The following is a 21,931-nucleotide window of genomic DNA, read 5'->3' on the forward strand; positions in this document are numbered from 1 at the left end:
CACACACACACACGCACACACTACAAAGTCACAGTGTCCAATTCCCTGCTACAAAGTATCCCAGCAGAGACAATTTTATTTCCTGACTTTTATGTTGCGGAAATGGGGTGCCTGGAAAGGGAAGCTCTGGGTTTTGGAGAAGGGGGATATTGCAGTGGGAAATTGCTTTCTTTTCCAGCAGGGAAGAGAAAAACAATCAAGGGAGTGGACAGGCTGGGCACCCCATTAAAAGCAGCCACCAGAGCCTGACTTTTTGACAAGAGAGTTCATCATTCAGGATAAATGTTAAAGGTAGCTTTAAAAGGGCTCTTGCTTCAGGATGAAAGATGTGGACTGAGTGATTCAGTGTTCTATTGAAAGGCCTTGTCCATCTTGCGACTTGCAGCCACATTTTTGAACCCGTTTTTCAAGCAGTCCATATACCCAAAGGGTTGCAGAAGCCTGCACACGGTGCCCTGGAGAACCAAGCTCAGTGCTCACCACATTTAAAGCTGTTTACCACCGAAATGGAACTTGTTCGATTAACCCTACGCTGACAATAAAACACTGAAAAACAAAGTGTGAAAGAAGGAAGCGCAGCCCGCCAACGGAGCGCAGCTGGCGAGGGGAGAGTGGGTGGCAGGGCCTGGCCCCAGGGTGGCGCCCCTGGGCTCGCTGATCTCAGCCTGAGGGTGTGAGATCCCCGAAACTAGGCTACGCCCGGGGCGCGGTGAGAGTGGTGAACACGCCCGGGGGCGCGCTGGCTGGCTTAGGGACCCAAGGAGGAGGCGAAGCCCCTAGGCTGGTGGGGGCTGCGGCTCCGAGGTCGCAGTGCGCAGCGCCTGGCGTCCCGAAGCGTGAGGGTGGCAGTGAAGCCCGGGGAGGAAACGTGGAGGGTGGACCGTGAATCTCCGGTGGAGGGGGGACGTGGCACAATGACTTGGACCCGGCGTGCGGAGGTGGGAGCCGCGCGAAGGAACCCGCCAGCCCCGCTCGCCACGCCCAGGCGCGGGCTGTGGGCTGCGGCGCAGTGGGCAGCACCAAGGACCCAACCCCCGGCGTGGGGAGGGCGGCGCGGCGCGGGGCGGAGCGCGAGTGCGTGGCGCGCGCGTGCGGGGGAGCGGCGGCGGCGGGAGCGAGCGTGCGCGCGGCCGGGCTGCCTGGGCTGTTGGTGGTGCCTGTGACTGTTGGCGGCGGCCGGTCTTGCATGCGAGGAGGCGGCAGCGGCTTCTCCAGACACCTGCGGCGGCGGCGACCCCCGGTGGCGCGGAGATGTGGCCTTTGGTGGCGGCGCTGTTGCTGGGCTCGGCGTGCTGCGGTGAGTGGCTTCTGGGTCCCAGCCCTGGCTTGTGTCTCTCTGCGTCCCTGCGGGCGCCCCCGCAAACCGTGGGAGATGTACCCGCGCCACCCGGGGGAGCCCGCCAAGGGTGGTCGGGGGTGCTTGGAGTGCGGACGTGGAAGAGCTCCCGGGGAACCGGGATCCCCTTCTCTCTCTTTCTCTCTCTCTCTCGCTTTCTCTCCCTCTCTCTCTGTCTCTCTCTCTCTTTCTTTCTCTCTCCTCTCTCTCTGTCTCTCTCTCTGATTCCGTTCCTCTCCCCTCCCCCGTGAGTGAGAAGGGGCTCCTTCCCTCCCCCGCTCCCGCCCCGTTCGCCACCTCTGAATGCATGCGCCTCAGATGACTCCAAACGGCGCAGCTTGCAAAACCGAGCGGCTGGAGGAAAGGGGGTGGCAGTGGTCGGGGAGCCCCTGTTTCGCACCCGCTCCTCTGTACGTAAATGCTCTAGGGATTGGAGCATGGAGACTGGGAGGGCCCCCTGGCCTCTGGAGGGGGAAGTGCGCACTCTGGCCAAGTCAGCCAGAGGGGATTTCTGCTACATGCACCGCGAAGCTAAAGGGAAGCAAAGGAGAAGGTTAAGTTTCGTTTCCACCCGACGTTGAAGCATGATAATCTCCTGGCCTTGTGTTTTCTGTTTTGTTTTTAATCCTAAAAACAAGCTTCCTCGAAACTCTTCCTTCTCGTAACGTCCCACGCCCCAGCAGAGGGTATTAAAACCACATTCCAGATTGCATCTTAAAGTTTCCCCTCTCTACATGGTCAACCCGTTTATAAAGTTACCCATATTTTGCCTGAAAAATGAAGACAGTAACCTCAGGTTAAAACACACGTGCTGCACAGTGGGATTTGGTGTCTTTCAGCACCGAAAGGCTTTTGCCCTCTGCCCCTAGAGCTTCTGGAATCCATTTCGCTCTCTTTATTTTTTCCCTTATTCTTTCTTTCTTTCCTTACCTTTTTTTTTTTTTTTAAATGTGCTTCGTTTGTAAAAACTGAGGAAGCAATAAGGATTTTCTTGGGTCTGCACAGTCCGTCTGTCACGTTGTATGTAAGGAGCCTTTTGTGAACTTTGTAAGATTCAGAATTGAGTATAAGGACCAGGAAACAGCGACGCTACCCTAGAGTGCTAAGTTAATTCGATTTTAAATTGATTAGCCTCGGTATGCCATTCATAAAGGTCTGACTTGGAGCTGTTTGCTAGATGCCTGAGCAGCACTGCCCCCTCCCCAAACCTCCTTGGAGGTTGGAGCTGGTGATAATCCCGACTTCTATTATCTAAATGGTTGATGTTCCCTGTCATTGTCTTTAGTATGCTTGCTGCCATCACGATCATTCACAGTAGCTAAAATAATTGCTGCTCTCAGATACCTGTTGTCTCATCAGAACCTTCCTAGCAAGCCGGGTATCAGTATGGAACATAACATCACTAATTCAGGCCCTCCGCTGCAAGACTCAGCAGTGTAGCACGAAGTGTGAACCCTGCACTAGTTAGGAACGGGAGCCTATTTTCAGGTAGATTAGAGAGGACCGCTGGAATGGTACTTGAGAGACAAGGATTCTGTTAGGTATTCTTACAGAATGGTTCAGATTCATGTTACTTAGAGCTCATTTTATACATAGTTCCTACAGCCTCATAGTATTCACAGTTTATGGCATGTTATTGTAACTTATTAGCCTAAAAAAAAGGCAAGCTTCACATACTTGTGTTAAGTGTTGAATATAAAACAGGAAGTTTTTGTTTCTCATTAGATAAAATGGATGTTTGTATGCTTAACATGTAGCTTCAAGAGGCCCTATAGCAAGAGATGTTAACAGTCTCTGAGCACAGTGAGATGTAGACCATAGGTTGGGGAGGCAAAAGGCAGCCTGTCGAGCGAGGAGTGCATGGCTTTGTACATTCGTTTGTTCTCAAGTTTGATTTTGCTTTCATTTTCGTTTCTGATGCACTGTGACCAGAGACCGTTTCCTGGTATCTACGACAGTTTTAGTGACCTTTGTGAAAAAGATATGATTTGATATTCTTTTCATTCGGTCTCAGACCAACTTCAAGCCATTATGACCTACAAGATGTGGACACAATTATGCTCCTGTCTTGCCCCCACTTCCCATTTAGGAGTGCCAGTTGTATTCATTAACTAGTAAAACACAAAACAAAAGCAGAAAGAAAAACCTTAAATTAGTGACAGTATGCTTAGTGGTTGAACGATTTTTCTTCTTTCAAAAAGGGTCTTTTAAATTAGAGGTATCCATGATAACATCTTTAGAAATGCGTATTATTTTTGTTGTCTAAGTCTAGTAATGTTTTGACTTTTTAAAATTAAAAAATTTTTTTTTGGTGAGGAGTATATTATGTCTAAACACAAGATACTATCCTGCGAAGGAAATGCCCACTTACACGTCCTTATTTATGGGGCCAAGACAGTGTGTTAAAGCATTATGCTAAATGTCAACCCTTAGGACACTTGCTCATACTGTCATCTCTGTTTTGGCAGATGTCTTTGGTTTTCTACTCAGTTGCTAAAGGAGATTTCAAAGAGCAGGTTCTAAAGATGAAAAATAGATGCTCTGCTCTAAAATTGATAAATGTTCTAAATCTAATATAAATGATCAAAATAAAGTGTGTTTCTTACTGTGAATTCTGCTATGGTGACTATAGGCATTGTTTTTAATATGTTATTTTTGGGGTGTGGTAAGATTTTCAGATAACCATTTAGCTGCTGTTTAGGTTTTTGGCTATTATAATTTTTTGTAGAGGATAAAACATCTTGTGTTTTTAAGTCTTACATCTCAGTCTAATGCACTCTTGGGTTATCAGAAAGGTAACCTTCACTTGTATACTAGTGCAAATATTTCTCTATGATATGAGAATAATATATGGGATCAATTTGCTAACTTCCTACTAGCACTAAAGTAAAAGATACAGAGCATCCAGGAAGCAATATTGATGTACCTGGACTAACAATAGAGTCTGGATCTTACCTTTTGGTGGTTACATAGAATTAAAACAGGAAATAGAAATTTGAGAATTTCAGTACCAACTTGAAGCAGATTCAGTCATCCCTCAGGCTTAAGGCTGAGATTAGGAGATTGTGCATATTTGGATATATACCACACTCATGGTATAGGCAAGGCAAAAGGCTTTGCAAATGCCTTTTGCGTTTCAAACAAGTATGAGCCTGTCCTGTGTGTGAATGTTGTAACACCTGCTTGGGCATAGACTGTATACCTCTTGGTCACTTAACGTATAGCTTAGAATATACACTTTTTTTAAAAAAAAATTTCTCTCAGTAGTAGAAAACATATTTAAAATGCTACCACGTTTAACCTGGATGTTACTGACTTTAACTTGTCACCACTAATTCTAGGCTGACTCCTTTCATTCATAGAAGGATATCCACTTTCAAATCCAAGCATAGGGATTACTCTAAGAATTAAATAATTTGTGGATACTGCACTTTAACTTCGACCTTACATTACAGTCTCCAGAGAAGCCACATCCTGCTGCGAGAGCTCCTTTTTGAGCCTAATTCTATTCAGTTTAATTTATTTTATTTTGCTTTATTCTATTCTATTTTTTAAATTTTATGGTACAATTCCATAGGGTCTGGGATTTCCCCTCTTCCACCCCAAATTTCCACTCCATGACTGATTTTCCCCATATTATTACAATACTATAATCTTTCATAAGCACTCATAAGTCCATCAGTCTGTTATTTAAGTGTGCCCCGACATTGCTGGTACAGATGATGTCATATAGTCTAGCATCCCATTGTCTAGATATGTCCAATAGTTTAATAGGAGTCTATTCAGTTTTAAAACTGTAGTTCTTCATAGCTTGGGTTAGATCTGATGGCAAAAACTGGTAGGATTCATTTCTGGCAGGCATCCTTCCTTTTGAGCTTTGCTCCATTTACTTCAGTGGCTGCTGGGCCTTCTCACCCTAACCCTGAACATCCGTTATGAGTAGATGATTAACTACCTACTCTACTGCAAAAAATAGTGGTGTGTGGTTTGTGCTTCCACAGCTTCCCTCCCACCATCACTAAACTAATCTCTAATGCTTTGTATTATTCTCCCTGAGCTAGTTCCTGAAGGACATGTATTCATCAATCAAAGGAAAGGATAACTTGTCTACTGTTCTCTTATGTCCAGCATTCTCGGAGACCTCCACCATCTCTGTTCTGTCTTGTGCCTTAGACCATTCCTGCTTCCTTGGTTAATTTCCATTACCTTGTAGACATGATTGGCTTTACTACTATGCTTAAAAGGGAGAAGACTTCAACAGAATTTTAAAATATCCCAGTTTCCCATGCTGTTAATTTTGGCATTCTCTTTGCCTTCTCAAACTTATATTTATTGAAAAAACATCTTTACCACTTTTTTTCTGATTCACTTTCCCTCAGCATCTGATCCCTCTAGTCAGTTGATATTGCTGCAGACAAAGATGCTAATGGTAATCTCCATTCAGAAATTGTTTAGCCCATTAAACTTTACATCCTCTTTCACATTAGGACCCTCCCTTCATGTCCACAGTGGTATTCCTTGCTACCTCTTTTGCTGATCTCACTTTGTTGACTTTTTGCCCTTTAATGATTTCTTCCATAATTATTGGTGCTCTGCAGGATTTTGTCCTCTGCCACCTGCTCTGTTTGCTTTGCAAGACTTCTCTGGTTAATCATTTATGCTTAGAATTTCAATTTCTAGCTATATTCTTGGTGGTTTTCAAGTCTTCATGAAAAGCTCTCATCTATATTCTTAAATATGAATTTATATATTGCAGGATCTTTTGGACATCTTCATATCACTGTATTATAGATACTTTCATAGTCTGCCAAAGAAATATTCTCCCTTAAGCATCAAGTCTGTTTACGATTAATCCATGAGCTGTCTAGTTAATAATGTTAGCTTTGCATTTACTTCTTTACTGTTGTCTCCAGGCCTTCTCACCAGTCATTTAGCCAAACTGTTACTTTTGTGTCTTAACAAATCAATCTCTCTCTCTGTCTCTCTCTCTCCTCTTCCTTCCTACTCTTAATTCATGTTCCATATTGCTGTCAGTGTTGCTTTGTTTAATACAAATACATCTGAGTGGTTTGCTATTGCTTATGCTACCAGATTTGAATTTCTCTGTTGACATTCAGGAAGTCTTGCTAGTATTTCTTAACCCTCTTTTCAGCCTCATGACAGCTCACCTGAATAGTTTTCTTTGTTATCCATTTTCTTCATTCCTTTAGAAACATTGCTTGTTTATCTACAGAGCCCTTTCCATACATTTATAGTCATCCTGTAAGACCCAGTTGAAACACTGTATAGGTAGATCGTAGATACTTTCATGTGATTTTTAGGCAAACTTCTATCCAGTCATGCAGTTGTCTTGAGTTTATTTTCATTGTAAAAATATGTATTTTATTTTATTTTATATATGGCTTCATGATTTTGTACTCAGATCTGTGAAAGAAACTGGAGCATTCTTTTGGAATATTTTGTGAGAACAGTGAATTCTCTCCTGTGTGCTATTGAGATTTTTCTTTCCTTGTCATTCATACCTTAAACTTTTACATTGAGAAAATATTCATTAAATCCTAATTTTTTTGCTCTTGGGGAACACAAATGAGACATTCATTATTATACTTTCTGAACTTAACATAGAGACCAGTGAAAGTAAAACAGCGATTGTAATGTATGATAGTAAGTTATAGCACATGGACAGAGGTAGTGGAAACAATAAGGAGGGGACAAATGCAGTTAAGCGGTGGTACAGAGGGCACTGGAATAACTCAGTTGTGCTTTACCAGTAGAATAAATATTAGCAAACTTTTGGCTGCAATTTATTGAACACTTTTTATACATGGGAAAGGTTGTCCAATAAGAGTTTCATATTCATTTAACTAATTCAGTCTTAACAAATGCTGTATGTGGTATAAACTGTCACTACTGACACTCTTTTCATAGATGATGAAGTTAAGGTCAGGAGATTCTCCAGCTATGAAATAATTGAGCTGAGTCTTGAGCCAGGATATGACACCCAAGCATGTGCTTTTAACTGTTCAAACTCTGTATAACCAATAATGAGTATAGACTTCTTTCTGCTGTAGGAACAAAATGTGCCTAGCCATGGAATTTTTTTTTAAGATTTATTCATTTTTTATTAGAAAGGCAAATATACAGAGAAGAAGAGAGACAGAGAGGATGATTTTCTGTCCAATAATTCCTACTGCTGCAACAGTAGGAGCTGAGCCATTCCAAAGCCAGGAGCCAGGAGCTTCTTCTGAGTCTCCCACGTGGGTGCATTGGTCCAAGTCTTTGGGCTGTCCTCAACTGCTCTTCTAGGCCACAAGCAGGGAGGTGGATAGGGAGTGGGGCTGCCAGGATTAGAACCGGCATCCATATGGGATCCTGGCGTGTTCAAGGCAACGACCTTAACCACCACGTTATTGTGCTGGGCTCAGCCATGGAATTTTGAAAAAGGTCATTGTCACTGAAGCTCACTTTGGAAATGATGGGATACAGAAGTAAGGCTAAAAGGATCTGGTTTGCATTTCGTATTAGTGTACTTAGGATTTAGCTTGAAAAGGAGAAGAGTGGTGTTACATTAGAGAAAGGCATGCACATTTGCAATTAGGGTAGTCCTTTTGGGAACTGTGGAAAGTACATTGATGCTGATGACGAAACATTGAGGTTAGAAATAGGGAACCTGTTAGGAGAGTATGGCGATAGTTCAGAGGAAAAAAAATGACTATCTGATTCATTCATTTAGTGACGTTGGGTATAGGAACATTAAATAAATTTTGCTCATAGGAAAAGTTCTCCATCACTTAAAAGAAGGGGAAGATCAAGTATGATGTCCAGGCCCAAGTCTGGGCAACTGGTAGATAATAGAAAATACTTTAGGGAAGTGAAGATTTGGGTGGAGCAGAGAGAAGGCACAAATAGGTGTTTGGGCTTGTAACTTTGAGATCACTGTCATAATCTAAGTAGAAATCACACAAATCAACTGTTTGTCAAAACCCTGCAGTTTAGGAAAAAGGTGGGTTTAGTTCAGTAAAAGAAGCACTTGTGCAGGAGGGGTTAAGGAAGAGTACTTGGTCAGGGAGTGTGATGGGAAGCCCTTAGCAACACAAAACTTTAAATTGATAGAGGACAGGTCATTCAACTACCTCAGCCATATGTTGGCAGTGAAAAACCAGGCAAACGGAGACTCCACAATGGACTATGTCAATCAGTGGATTCTTCAACGACCTCATCGTGCTTGGAATGGTGAAAGTGACAGCAATTCAGAACTGCTGAACTACCAAAACCACTTGAACAAGACCTTTGGAGCATGCCCCACATCAGGGACCTGGGATGGGTGGGAGACAGGATGGGGCTTCTGCATTTATCTCCCCCTTTTCCCCAGATACACGAAAAAGTCAATGTGGAAATAATAGTCTTACCCACTACCCTGTAGCCTTTGAACCTTTTTGCCCTAATTAACTATGTAAAGATTGTCTGGGCCCGGCGCGGTGGCGCAAGTGGTTAAGTCCTCGCCTTGCACGCCCGGGATCCCATATGGGCGCCGGTTCTAATCCCGGCAGCCTCGCTTCCCTTCCAGCTCCCTGCCTGTGGCCCGGGAAAGCAGTCGAGGACAGCCCAAGGCTTTGGGACCCTGCACCCGCGTGGGAGACCCGGAAGAGGCTCCTGGCTTCGGATCGGCATAGTATCGGCCCGTTGCGCTCACTTGGGGAGTGAATCATCGGACGGAAGATCTTCCTCTCTGTCTCTCCTCTCTGTATATCCGCCTTTCCAATAAAAAATAATAAAAATAAATCTTTAAAAAAAAAAAGATTGTCAAAAATTAAAAAGGATGAAAAAACCCTTTAAAATGATCAATGAATTTGAAAGCAGAAAAAAGACTTAGTATAGGTGGATAATGCAAGAAGAAATTCACCACCATGAGATGCCTTGGAGGACAAGGGACACAGCACGAAAGTTCTTTGGAACTGTAGAGAAGTCAAGACAGCAAATGAGTGAGTGGTGCATGTGTGATGTTCCAGAAGAGCTTGCTGGTGATTTTGACAACAGCTATGGTAGTGAAAAGCAGGGTAAGAGGGAAAGGACCTAGGTTACAAATATTTATATGGTGCATTAGAAACAAAGACATGCATATGTGAGTTGATTAAAGCTGGTAAATATTCCAAGCTGTTTTCTTTCTCATTTTTACATTTTAGCTAATTTATATGAAGTGAGCATTTCATATATTTCACAGTACTCACTTATGAGCATAATGATACTTTCCATGCCATCCTCCTTCCTGCCCACATTCACTGTCCTTCCTAATCTTCTCTCTCTTTTAATTTTTTACAATGGTGTACTTTCTGTTCGCTTCACAGTCACAGCCTTAACGCTCCATCAGGTGCAGGTTTCAATATCCACTAAGCAGGAAAAACCCCACTGTTCCTCAGAAGTGTAGACAGTGACTCCAAATACTAATCACGTCCAAAAATGTCAGTATCACTTAGGGTTAATTTGGTTTTTTGTACTGTGTCAGTTCCCACAAATCAATTACTTCATAAATGCAGGATATGGGTGACTGACTGATCATGGGGTGAGTCCCTGAGGAGATGGGTGGGTGTGGAGGCAGGAATGGAAATTAGCTCTCGGGTGAAGGGGTTCATTTCTGAAAATGGGGAAGCAGAAGGAAAAGCCCGGGACTACTTGGTTTAAAGTGAGATCCATAGGGGAGAAGTGTTGCAAACATCTCATTTCTGGGAAGGATTCAACTTGATTATACAGCAGCTCTTTTGGAGAGTAGAGGATTGGAGGCCAAAGAGATTTCCATGGAACATGTGGAAGCATGTAAGATTGGGAACTGGATCGGTGCTCACAGTGACAATCATCTGTTCCCTGGAAACAAAAGAAATCTTCAAAATCTGGTGGAGTGATGACTTCTCTGCTCCTGCAGAGCTGAGCATTGTGTCCATAGGACACTTAGAACTCAGATCAGCATTGTAAATTCCTGCAAGAGAATCCATTCTACACTCTTTAAGTCTTTTTGCTGTTGGTGTTTTTTGTTTGTTTGTTTGTGTTTGTTTTAAGCCTTAGCACATTGCAGTTATAATATCTCATTATTGCAGATTTAACAAATACTTTTGACCATACAAACCAATTTTTTTCCATCTGCTTTTTTTTTTTTAATAATATGGTTTCTTTCTTCACATCCCATCACAATGTTTCATGTCAGGTAATTCTTGACAAGTGTTGAGTTCTTTTTCAAACATATCTGTACCTGACTTGTATGTTATGACTGCAATGGATAAAATCATCTCTCACCTACGTAGCCATTTGGGTCCCTGGCCTGCTTCCAAAGCCTGCAAGGTCCAGTATCTTTCCATTTCATAGAGGATAATTTATGTGCTCAAATTTAATTGTAACGCTTTTATCGGTTTTAGTTCAAAGTATCTCCTCATTCCTGGCTTAGACTACTATAAAAATATTTTACTTATTCAGAATTTTCTTATCCAAGTCAGTTACCTGTGTTCCATGTATATATTTCAAAGGCAGAGCTGAAGTGAGAGTGAGAGAGAAGGGTGGGCAGGCAGAAAGAATGCTTCCAACCACTTTGTCACTCTCCAAATGCCTGCATCATTCTGGGCCCCCCAGTTTGTCACAAGGGCCCCAAGTTCACATACTTCCTGCCAAGGTGCTGGCTGGAGACTACCTCTGCCGGACTGCAGTGTGGAAGGCAGGCATCTCTAGTGTCAGATTAGCACGCCACACCCAGTGCCCAACACTTTGTTTCCTATATTTGAGATCTTCCCTTCAGTTTTCTGTTTCATTAGTGATTAGCTGAAAGAAACTCTAAGTCAGATAATTTTACTGCTTAGTCTTTTTTTTTTTTTTTTTGGTACCTGTTTGTGGAGGATAATATTGTAGTTGGCAGCTGGAGTGATTTTTTTTTTTACTGCCTTAATTTATTAATTATTAGTGCAAAGGTTATTTAGATTATGGTTTATCCAGGATGGTTTTTCTTTGAATTTGACTGACAGTGTTTATTTTGCTTAAATTGTTTCTGCTATAAACAACAAGAATTGCAGTGTAATTGGAGTTTTCTATATTTCTTAATAAATTCATTTTCTAAACATAGTTAAAGTGTGGAGGTGACATTATGATGCAGCTGGTTAAGCTGATGTACAAGACAGCTGCATCCTATGTTAATTGCCTAGTTTAAGTCCCAGCTACTCTGCTTCTGATCCAGATTCCTGCCAGTGTGTCTGGAAGGAAGCTGATGATGACCCAAGTATTTGGATTCCTGCCATCCATGTTGGAGGTCCAGCTGCAGTTCCTGGCTCCTGGCTTTGGCCTGGTCCAGCCCCAGCTGTCATGGGAACTTGAGGAGTAAACTAATGGATTGGAAATCTCTCTTTCTCTCTCATTTTATGTGTGTATGTCTGTCTCTCTTTTTCTCTGTCATTCTGTCTTCCCAACACATAAATCCTTGAAAAAAAAGTTGTAGAATGTTTACCAACCACTTCTGTCCTCAGGAAAGCTGAGCTTTCACTTGTATATTTCTTAAAGAAAAGGTAGTTTTTAAATCACCATACAAATACAGTTTTAAGATTTTGTAAATGACTCACACAAATACTAAATGAATATCAGTCAAAGATTGCATTTCACTCATTCATTAGAAAACAAATCAGCAAGAAAGCAAAATGAGTTTTTTTGAAATGAGAGGAATAGATACAATAAGGCAATCAGGAATACTGAGATTTCTGATAAATGCAAAACTGGTCAATATCCCCAAGGCTGTAAAATGTAATTTTTTAGAATCTTATTTTCCTCTAGGTGGAAATCAATTACACACACAAAAATTATCTGTATCTCTGTGGTTAACAATCATTTGCATTACCATCAATTTCCTACAGCTTACAAACTGTAAAATAGCCCAATGTCAGTAGAAGACACAGGCCCCTATAGAATAGGATAACCCAGAGGATCAGCTAGATAATGCCTAATACTCCATTGAAAGGACAGCACGTCATCTTTTTGTCCATCATGCTTGCTTTCCTTTTAATTCCAACATTATTATCATCTTTTTACTCCCACCCTGTATAATGTAGTCTCTCCCTAAAACTGCTTCTGTATCAGAGAAAACAATTTGCAACCCCAAAGTTTTGAGAAATTCAATAGCAAGTCCATGATCTTCTTGGAGCTTCTCTCTGTTTAGGGTGCTAAAAATGTAGCCAACAGAAAAAGTGAACTCTGGATATCTACAGGGTTGGGTCAGGCTACAAATTCACCAACATAACATAATTTGTAGCAGCCAGAGAAGGTCCAGCTCTTTATCCTAAAATGTCATATTGCCTGGGTTTTAGCTTTTCCCCACATTTTAAGCATAGTACTCTTTACAGAACAATGGCCTGCATACCTGTATTTTGTAACTTTTATCCTTGATAATCACCCAATTCTGGGCTAAGTATTCTTTCTCGATCCTCTTACGTGCTAGGTAAGCCAAGGCATAGGAAAGTGTGTTGTTTAAGCTCACATAACAACAAAAGGCAGAAATAGAATTTGTACTCAGAAAGTTTTTAGTTATCCATTTCATGTTCTCCCATACATCCTTGCAGTCATTTTTTTGGGCATTTATTGGATAATAATTGTGTTTTTAAAACAGTGAAATCCTATACTTCTGATTTTTATTCTGATTCACATAGAAGGAAGAAATCTTAAGAATAAACTATTTACAAAGTTGATAATTTATTTGTGTTTATTAGTGCTTTGCTTTTTTAAAAAAGGTTTATTTATTTTTATTGGAAAGGCAGGTTTACAGAGAGAACGAGAGACAGAGAAAGGTCTTCATCTGCTAGTTCACTCCTAAAGTAGCCACAAGGACCAGAGTTGAGTGATCTGAGGCCAGGAGCTTCTTTCAGGTCTCCCACACGGGTGCAGGGTCCCAAGGCTTTGGGCCATCTTCCACTGCTTTCCCAGGCCACAAGCGGGGAGCTGGAATGGAAGCAGAGCAACTGGGACATGAACCGGTGCCCATATGGGATCCTGGTACATGCAAGGCAAAGATTTAGCCACCAGGCTATTGTGGCAGCACTTTGATGTTTGAGGTATGCATCAACTAACTCTGTGGATGAAAGAGTAGAGAAGTGACAGAAGATTATGGAAGACAGTTAGAACCGCTCCACATTCTTGTGCTTGAGTAGTGAGTGGTTGTATTTACTTATCCAACTGCTCTATTTTCAAGCAAAAAAAAAATTATCTTATTGAGACGAGTTGCTAAAATTACTTTACTTAGCCATACCTGCACTTGGTTTTAATTGGTTCCTTGGGTTTTTGAATGATTTATGACTTCTTGGAGAAATAACTGTAATAAACGTGGGAATGATTGTTCTGCAGATTCAGTGAAACATTGAGAGTGGGAACATGCCATTCAGTTGCGTCTCATCCTCTGTACAGTTGCATACAAATGTCTATTGCTATCTGTATTCTGCAGTGGAAAAATAGCCACAGAGAATTTTTTTTTTCTTGTTAGTTTTCTTAGGCTTTCCATCATAGTGGAAACATGTGATTTGATTCATTCTGTTTGTATAGTACACAGATCCTACCACATTTTTGGGAAATGCAGCATGGGGTGAAGATACATTTCTTATCGTTTTAGCAACTTCTGTTTAGAAGAGGATATAGAAATTGAGACTCAGTATAATTTTGGTTTGGTTCTCTGTTCAGCATTGTCCCATGGTATGAGCAGTAGTAAGCAGAAATGATTATTTCAGAGCATCAAATGTCAAATGCTACACCTGAATGTTCTGTCACAGTTGCTAAATTTATTCCCAAGATACCTGTATACTTTGTATCACTGAAAGCAAATAAAGAAAAATTATATTCTTGTGTACTAGCCATACAAGTTAATACTGAAATGATTTGTTTCTGCTTTTTACCTGGGGAGTGGGCTTCACTGCTACACTGCATAAGTAAACAGCTAAAGTATTGCTGTTTGTGGTAAGGATTTGTACTAAGATCGTATAAAATTCTGTGACTAATGAATTATTTTTATTTTTATTTCCCAGGTTCAGCTCAGCTAATATTTAACAAAACCAAATCTGTAGAATTTACCTTTTGCAATGAAACTGTTGTCATCCCATGCTTTGTTACAAACGTGGAGGCCCAGAGCACTAAAGAAATGTTTGTCAAGTGGAAATTTAAAGGAAAATACATTTTCATCTATGATGGAGGACAGAATAAGTCTACTGTAGCTGAAACTAACTTTTCAAGTGCAAAAATCGCAGTTTCGGAATTAGTAAAAGGGGATGCCTCTTTGAAGATGGATAAGCATGATGCTGTTCTGGGAAATTACACATGTGAAGTAACAGAATTAAGCAGAGAAGGTGAAACAACTGTGGATCTGAAATACCGTGTTGGTAAGTGCTATGGTTTGACTCTGATTTGTGACCTCTGAAATTCATGTTGAAATTTGGTCGCCTCTGTGGCAGGGTGGAGAGGTGCATCCTGTAGAGATGATTAAGTCATTAACAGGGACCAGTGCCTTTCTCAAGGGAATGGGTTAATTCTCCCAAGAGTGAGTCAGTTATCTCGAGTGGGTTGCACGATGACTCTCCCCTCCTAGTTTGCCTCATTCCCACACATTTGCTTTCCCTCCTACCACTCTGCCAAGTTAGAACAGCACAGAGACCTCAACAGAGAAGTAGCAGATGGGGTTCCTACTCCTGGATTTTCTGATCTTCAGAACCATAAGCTGAAATCAACTCTTTTTATTAAATCAACCAAGCTAGAGTTTTCTTTTAACAGCAACAGAAGCCAGACTGAGACATTAAGACTTCTATAATAGCTTCCTTTTTGTTTGTCCCTCTACAATCTGATCCTGTTGGAAAGGGGACAAAATATGGCTGGGAATGCCTTTGCATCAAAAAATGTCTAACACGTAACATGTGTTGCAGGGTTTATCAGCTTTAAGATCACATGTTCTGTCATAGTTATTGTCCCTTTTTCACAGTAAAATTCATTTAATGTTTTGTATTAGTATATTGCATGTGTTTCAAATGTGTAGGAACTCTGTTACTTGGGCTTGGCAGTTATCTGCTGCCATCAGAAGCACTTTCTTTCACAAGATTTTCAGGATTCTTTCCTATTATTTTTGGAATAATTTAATTTTTTAAACCTTATATATGAATCACTGGTTGGCAAATCCTGGCTATGTGCCCATAGGAAAGAATAGGTTAGCAAGAAAATCAGGAGATTAAATGTCAGGTTATCATGGGTGATACTTAGAAGCTTCTTGGGTCTGGTTATACTTTGATGCTCATTTCCTTAGCTATGGGAGGGATAGTGATCTAATTTGCTTTACTTGCAGTTCAGACTTATCTACAATGCTGTGCTTCTACTATTTTTCACAGAAGTGTATTGGTAAGTTATACTAAGCAGTAATGTTAGCTGAAGTTAAGAAAAAAAGTCTGCTTTCATTATGTTTCTTGTCAGCCACACACACACAGACACACACACACATTCTGACTTTACATTTTGAAAGCTATATTTAAAATAACCAGGCGTGTTATTGATCTTGGGATTGACTATGCTTTGAGAACCTCTGCTCCAAATGGAATCAAATGGTTTAATTGGATCCTCTCTTTGCCACCTACAACTCTAGCTTTTAATGTTAGAAAATTCGTGTTACTGGATTGGGAATGAGTGGTTAGTTTGATGAAACATGTTGCCATTGCTTAGGGTTGGGAAAGGAGAGATCTGAATCACAGACCTTATTTAGCAATCTGATTTTCACATCTGTGATCCTGAACAGGTGCTTCACTGAGTCCACGTTTTCTCCTATCCACAAGGGAGATGAAAATAGATGTTTACATTTATATATCCTATCAAGTATAACAAGAATTCATGTGCACAAGATCTTTGGAAACCAATGTGTGTTTTCCTGGAATGTTTCTGTATTAAACTAGATTTTCAAGTTACTGGGCTTGATGGAAGAGGACTGGACAGGGCATGGCTCAGTAGGAAAGGAAGTTTAGAAAGGCTCTCTTGCTCATAAATCTTATTTAATGTAACTTTTACCACTGATGTAAGATGGGCTAAAGAATTTTTGTTGTTTTTTTCGTGTATGCTTTGTAGGAGAGCTCTTTCCAGTCATGTGCACTAGAATTCACTGGAGTCAGATAACATAATACCTAGTTGAAATTGTTCTATGGTCATGTGATCTCATGGGAATGAAAGAACAAGCCATGGGAAAACAATGATTTGAGGTGGTGTAAATCATTGAGAGCATACTGGTAATCAGAAGATAAAAAATGAAGATAATTGGAAAAGACACTTATAGGTTTGTGTGTGACATTTTCATCTTTGTTCTCAAAATATTGTTGAAAATTTGAGCTAAAGTTCCTATTTGGGTCATTAAAACAGGAGCACATTGTTTCATTATGAAGATGTATAGAAAATGTCACCAGCAGTTTAAGATACTTGGTTTTATATGAGATTTTTTTTTGAAAAAAAAAAGAAAGGTTATAATTCACAGGACGAGTGGAGGAGAGTTGCTGTGTGCCCTTCCCTCAGTCTTCCGCATGTGTTAACTCTTATATAAATACATCATAGTGTTAGAAAACCAGAGCAGTGTGTGTGTGGTTCCCTATGATTTTAACCACTTGTATGGCTGTATGATTAGCATTACAATCAGGATATAGACATATGCCACCAACCCAGCCATTTCCCTCATGCCAGCCTTTCGTTGTCAAGCCTTGTAACTCTCCCCGTCCATAATCTGGCAAGAACTTACTTTCCATCTATTTTGTCATTTTGTCATTTTGTCAATTTTACATAATTTTGTCATTTTGTCAATTTTACATAAGTGAAATCACTCAAGATATGACCTTTGAGGTTGTTTATTTTTTTCCATTTGGGGCTATTACAAGTGAAGCTGTGGAATAGGTTTCTGTGTAGACATAGTTTCCATTTCTGTGGTGTACATTCAACAATTACTAAATTACATGGCATGTATATGCTTAGTTTTCAAGGAACTTATATACTCTTCCTGTCAGTAATGTAACTTTTTAATGGCACTTTCCCATCATGTGTGTTTTGGGGATTTAGTCATTAAAAATTATGTTTATTACATTGTGCTTTTTTCTTTCAAATATACGTATAAACGAGGAATAGAAATTGCTCGTAAAAGTTGTATTGCACTAATGGATGTGGGTGATGGTGACCATTCTTTTTACTCCAACCCCATCCATTTCTTTTGGGCCATCTGTTTGAATACATGAAAACTCTAAAATAATTTTATGTTTCTAATATCTGTTGGAGTCCATGTCTGATGTACATGTGTCCTGTGTCCTGTACGATGTGTCCTGTGAACTTTTTAAAAACTGTAGGAGAGTGAATGGATCTTTTACTATTTACCAAATGAGGAATCCAAAGAAAGGATCAGAGTCATAGCCAAGATTTTAACTAAATCTCCCTGGCTTCAGAAATAAGGTACCCTTACCATCATGGCCTATGCTTCCTGTAAAAAAGTCATTGTAAATAACCAGACACTAAATATAAATAATAGTAGTTATAAAACCAGTCATTAATGTTTCTATTGATGATATTTAAGAAATGAAGCTTAAAATTCATTTTTCTGTAAGTCTGTAAACTTTAGTTCTGGTTAAAACAGTCAGTTCATGTTCAACAGTTTCCAGTTCCATGAATGATGCACACTCAGTTCCTAACTGTGACACAAAGACACTGTACTATCCTTAGATTAGTTTTCTAGTGTTCTGTCATGAATAATTATAAACAGAGCAACCTAAAACTGATCATGGTGCGACTGAGATCTGTTGGCCAGGCTTTGTTCTCACCTGGGTTTTGAGTGCTCTTGCAGACTCACAAAATCATGGCAGAATCCTATTCCCTGTGATTACAGGACTGAGGTTTCTTTGCTGAGTGTCTGTCAGGGACTTCTCTCAATTCCTAGGGGGTGCAAGCATTCTTTGCCTCATGGCTCCTTACGTACTCAGAACCAGTAAGGGAAGATATTGCTGAGTCCCTCTCATATATTAAATTATCTTGCCAGGAAGAATCTAGACACTCTTAGAGGATCATTTAATTAAAGGGCAGCTCTGTCTACCTAAGGATAATCTACCCTTTCTTAAAGCACCTGATTGAGGACTTTATACCAGCAAATTTCCTTATCCAGGTGACATGACACCAACTTGGGAATGAAACCCAATGCATTTTGTGTCTCACTGGCCCATAAAGGGGATGCATTGCACAAATTGTATTGAACAGCAGGATTTGGGGGCCACCTTGGTATTGTGGATTTGATTAAACAACTGAGGAGTATAGCTAATCAGCAGGTTAAAAATGTCATTGCAATCTTTAATCACACTGTACAAAAATGGTTTTATTTTAGTGCATAAATTTTGTTGTGATTATCTCCTGGGGAAGCTAGTGTTCCCTGTTTATAGGGGTGTGCATGTATATGTTTAAAGGAGAGACATACATAGTGGGCCCTTTTTGCTGGTTGTCCCATTTTTGTACAGAGGTAAGTTAACTAAATTCATAGGTAAAAATAACACTTTGGTTTAGAAGAAAAATTTTAAACAGCCATGCACAGGCTACACATTCTTAATGTCCCTTTTTGCCTTTCCAGTAAGAAGTTTATTTCCTGGGAGCCAATCCACCTGATCAGGAATTAGGGCAGAGTTAGAAACAGTTATTATCTGCACCTTGTGTGGAGTAGGGTGTGATTGCCTTTGGGTTATCTTTCTGAATGCTGAGAGAGAAAAACATCAAATACTGTTCTTAGTCCATATTTAGGCACTGTTCCTTTTTTATGCACTAGAACCACAGATCTAAAAGGGATCTTGGAGAAGTAGCTTGTCTCACTCTCCCCTTGAGGAGCAAAATTTAACATCATCCTGCAATTCGGTGTAACTAATTGGTAGCTTAATAGGCATGCGAGTAGTAGTTTCACATAAAACATTAGAATCTTGGATGGTTCTTAAATATCCAATTCACTGGTCTCGAAGATTTCCCACTATAACAAATTAGACAGAAAGGTCACACTTTCATGCCCATGACATGAGATGACTCTGGCAGAAGTTTCCCATGGTGGTTTCAACTGAGAATTTTACAAGTAGCTCTATATCCTTGCATACTTTCTGTCAGGGAAAGTGTTAAAATGTTGGAATGGAAGTGAAAGGGGAGAGTATATGAAGCCTGAATAAACTCACATGTGATACTGACAAGCTCCATTTAAGAGTCACATAGATAATAATATATTTTATTCAGTAATCCCACAGTCAGTGAAATGTCCTCTTTTAGCTCATGATTTTTGCATAGAATCTTGTAATCATCTAGTCTCTCTCATTATAAAATTGACAGATTACTTCTGTCCTGCACCAGGAAGGTGACCATTCAAACATTTTTATCTTAAGGTTTGGTATGGCGACACTCTGATACTTCCCAAACGTTTGCAGATATGAGGCAGTTGCAGTTCTTTAGTCCAGCCAACATTTGTTTCCTTGTAATTTCTCACTCACCCAGAGAGCTGCATACTTTCTCCTTGGTTCAATCTTCTGTATGATAAGACGTTTCAGTTTCTTCTGCCAGTACTCAGGGTTTCAGTATCTCCGTTCTAACCACCGTCCCTGGCAGCAGCTCTCTGCTACTTGCTTAGATGTGGCAAGTAAACAGCTCAGGGCTGCCTTTGTTGACATCTCTGACCTCCACAATCTGATTGCTGTTGTACCTTTCTGACAAGTTCTGCTTCTCTGTGATCAATTCTCTACATGGATGCCAAAGAAGATTTTATGAGTCAGGTCTTCCTATCTTCCTTATTTGAAGGCTCCCCTTGCTCTTGGAATAAAATCCATGCTTCTGTAACGCACCATAAAGACCCTGGCTGGCTCTTTTCTGATTTTCCCTCATTGAATTCCAGTCATTGTGGCCTTCTCTTGCTCTTTGACTTTGCTGTTCCTTTGTCATCTGTTTCTTTTCTCCAAAGGTTCATCAATTCCAGTTCCTCTCCCTAGAGGTCTTTTCCCTCCCCCAAGCTCAAGGTCATACTGTCCTGTTCATTGCAGACCTTCAAGTATCGGAAGGGAGAACTCCTCATAATGGACTTTTAATATATGTTTATGGACCTTTGTTTTATTATATACAATAGAGCCCATTAGAGAGACTTGTCATTATTACCTTGTCTTTAACACAAGGTCAGACAGTGGTTGTAATTAGAAGGTAGAGCCAGGAGGATTTGATATCTGTTTAGATGTAGAATGTGAGAGAAACCAATGATTCAGGATAGGGAACTCCAAGGTTTTTGGCCTGAGCAAGTAGAGAAGTAGAGTTATAATTATTAAAATGAGGAGAATTAAGAGGGGAGATGTAGGGGAGACACTGATGTGGCAGGTGTCAAGACATGTAGGACATGACACTGAAGTATGCTTAAGATCTTGACTTCCCTGTGCCTGGGCTTTCTCCGCCAGGAGGAGTTAATAATCCTCCATATGATAATCATGAGGATTTGAAGAATTCTTGCACACACATCTCAAAGTCATAGGAGAAGTGAATAGGAAAAATAAATCGATTAATCAGTCATCAATTCATAGAGCTTTTGCCAGGTCTTTTGGGCATTATACAAAAACTAAGCATAATTCACAAATATTTTTCCTGGTACGATTTTAGCCTGTATTGAAGAGGATTCTCTTTTGTATGGAAAGATGTTAGAGTATTCAGTTGGAAATTAAGATTTTAGTTTTAAGTATCTAGCAATGTCTCTCTCTTGGAGCATACCTACAGTTTTCTACTTTCTGAACTGTCCTTGAACCATAGGAACCTCCAAAAGCCAATGTATTGAGTGTCTACTGTGAATAGGCTGAAACACTCGGTTCTGGAAAGCTGACATATCTAAGATAGGGTTTATAATGTTATATTCTGGGGATTAATGTAAGCATTTTGCCAGGGTCAGCATTATCAGCTTAGCACAAGAAATATGTGGCTGTCAGTTTGGGGTGAAGTTCCTCATGTGCTGATTCTCAGGGCAGGGCATTCAGGGCTTCCTGTGACGAGTGTGAGGTTTGGAGGAATGCCAGTGCTCCCTTTGGGCAATATTTGCAAGTGCTTCTCAAACCACCCATTTCCCGCCTCCCTCACAGGACAATTTCAAAATGCTTTCAGAGCATTCAGTTGGCTTTATTATTAGAGAAGAAATTTCATTACCAAAATGATGGTGTTATTGGTTTGTAAGATACAATCAAACTTAATTCTAAAGTTCTTAACAAATCCTGTTTGAAGTCTTTTTATCTCAGTGTCCTTTGTATGGGATTATGGCAATATTTGCACCATATAAGTAACACGTGGCCCACTTAATAGCAGATTATTTAATAACCTAAAGCCCCTCATGTTACTTAACATAGATAGTATCAATCTGCAAAGCCTCATTTTCCATGAACAAGCTAACTGTTCCAGAGTTGGTGTGGGGGAAATCAAGGGCTCCTCTGTTGTGGATATTAGTCATGGGAGGGAGAGAGTATATAATGGTACAGTTTCCTCCCTTAGATCCGGAATCAGTCCTTGTAGGAGCCCATCATGGTTGCCAGAAGGCAAATTCTTGGCACTCTCTACACATTCAGG

At 40.5% G+C, this 21,931-nt stretch overlaps 1 protein-coding gene across 7 annotated transcripts in view; it reads left to right on the plus strand.

Moving 5' to 3' along the window:
* The first annotated feature begins 1,121 nt into the window (after positions 1–1,121).
* Positions 1,122–21,931, plus strand: part of CD47 (CD47 molecule) — a 52,063-nt gene continuing 31,253 nt past the window's right edge. For 6 of the 7 annotated variants that reach the window (XM_040980518.1, XM_040980519.1, XM_040980520.1 and 3 more), the window contains exons 1-2: positions 1,122–1,297; positions 14,365–14,715. In XM_040980518.1, coding sequence (XP_040836452.1) covers positions 1,252–1,297; positions 14,365–14,715 — 397 coding nt within the window. In that variant the 5' untranslated portion in view covers positions 1,122–1,251. Of the gene's footprint in view, positions 1,298–10,599; positions 10,667–14,364; positions 14,716–21,931 lie in introns of those variants that run through there. The other variant, XM_040980523.1, reaches the window with a different exon arrangement.

This window comes from Ochotona curzoniae, unplaced genomic scaffold, assembly GCF_017591425.1.
Source record: "Ochotona curzoniae isolate NIBS_2020 unplaced genomic scaffold, NIBS_Ocur_1.0 contig_3498, whole genome shotgun sequence".
Lineage (NCBI taxonomy): Eukaryota > Metazoa > Chordata > Mammalia > Lagomorpha > Ochotonidae > Ochotona > Ochotona curzoniae.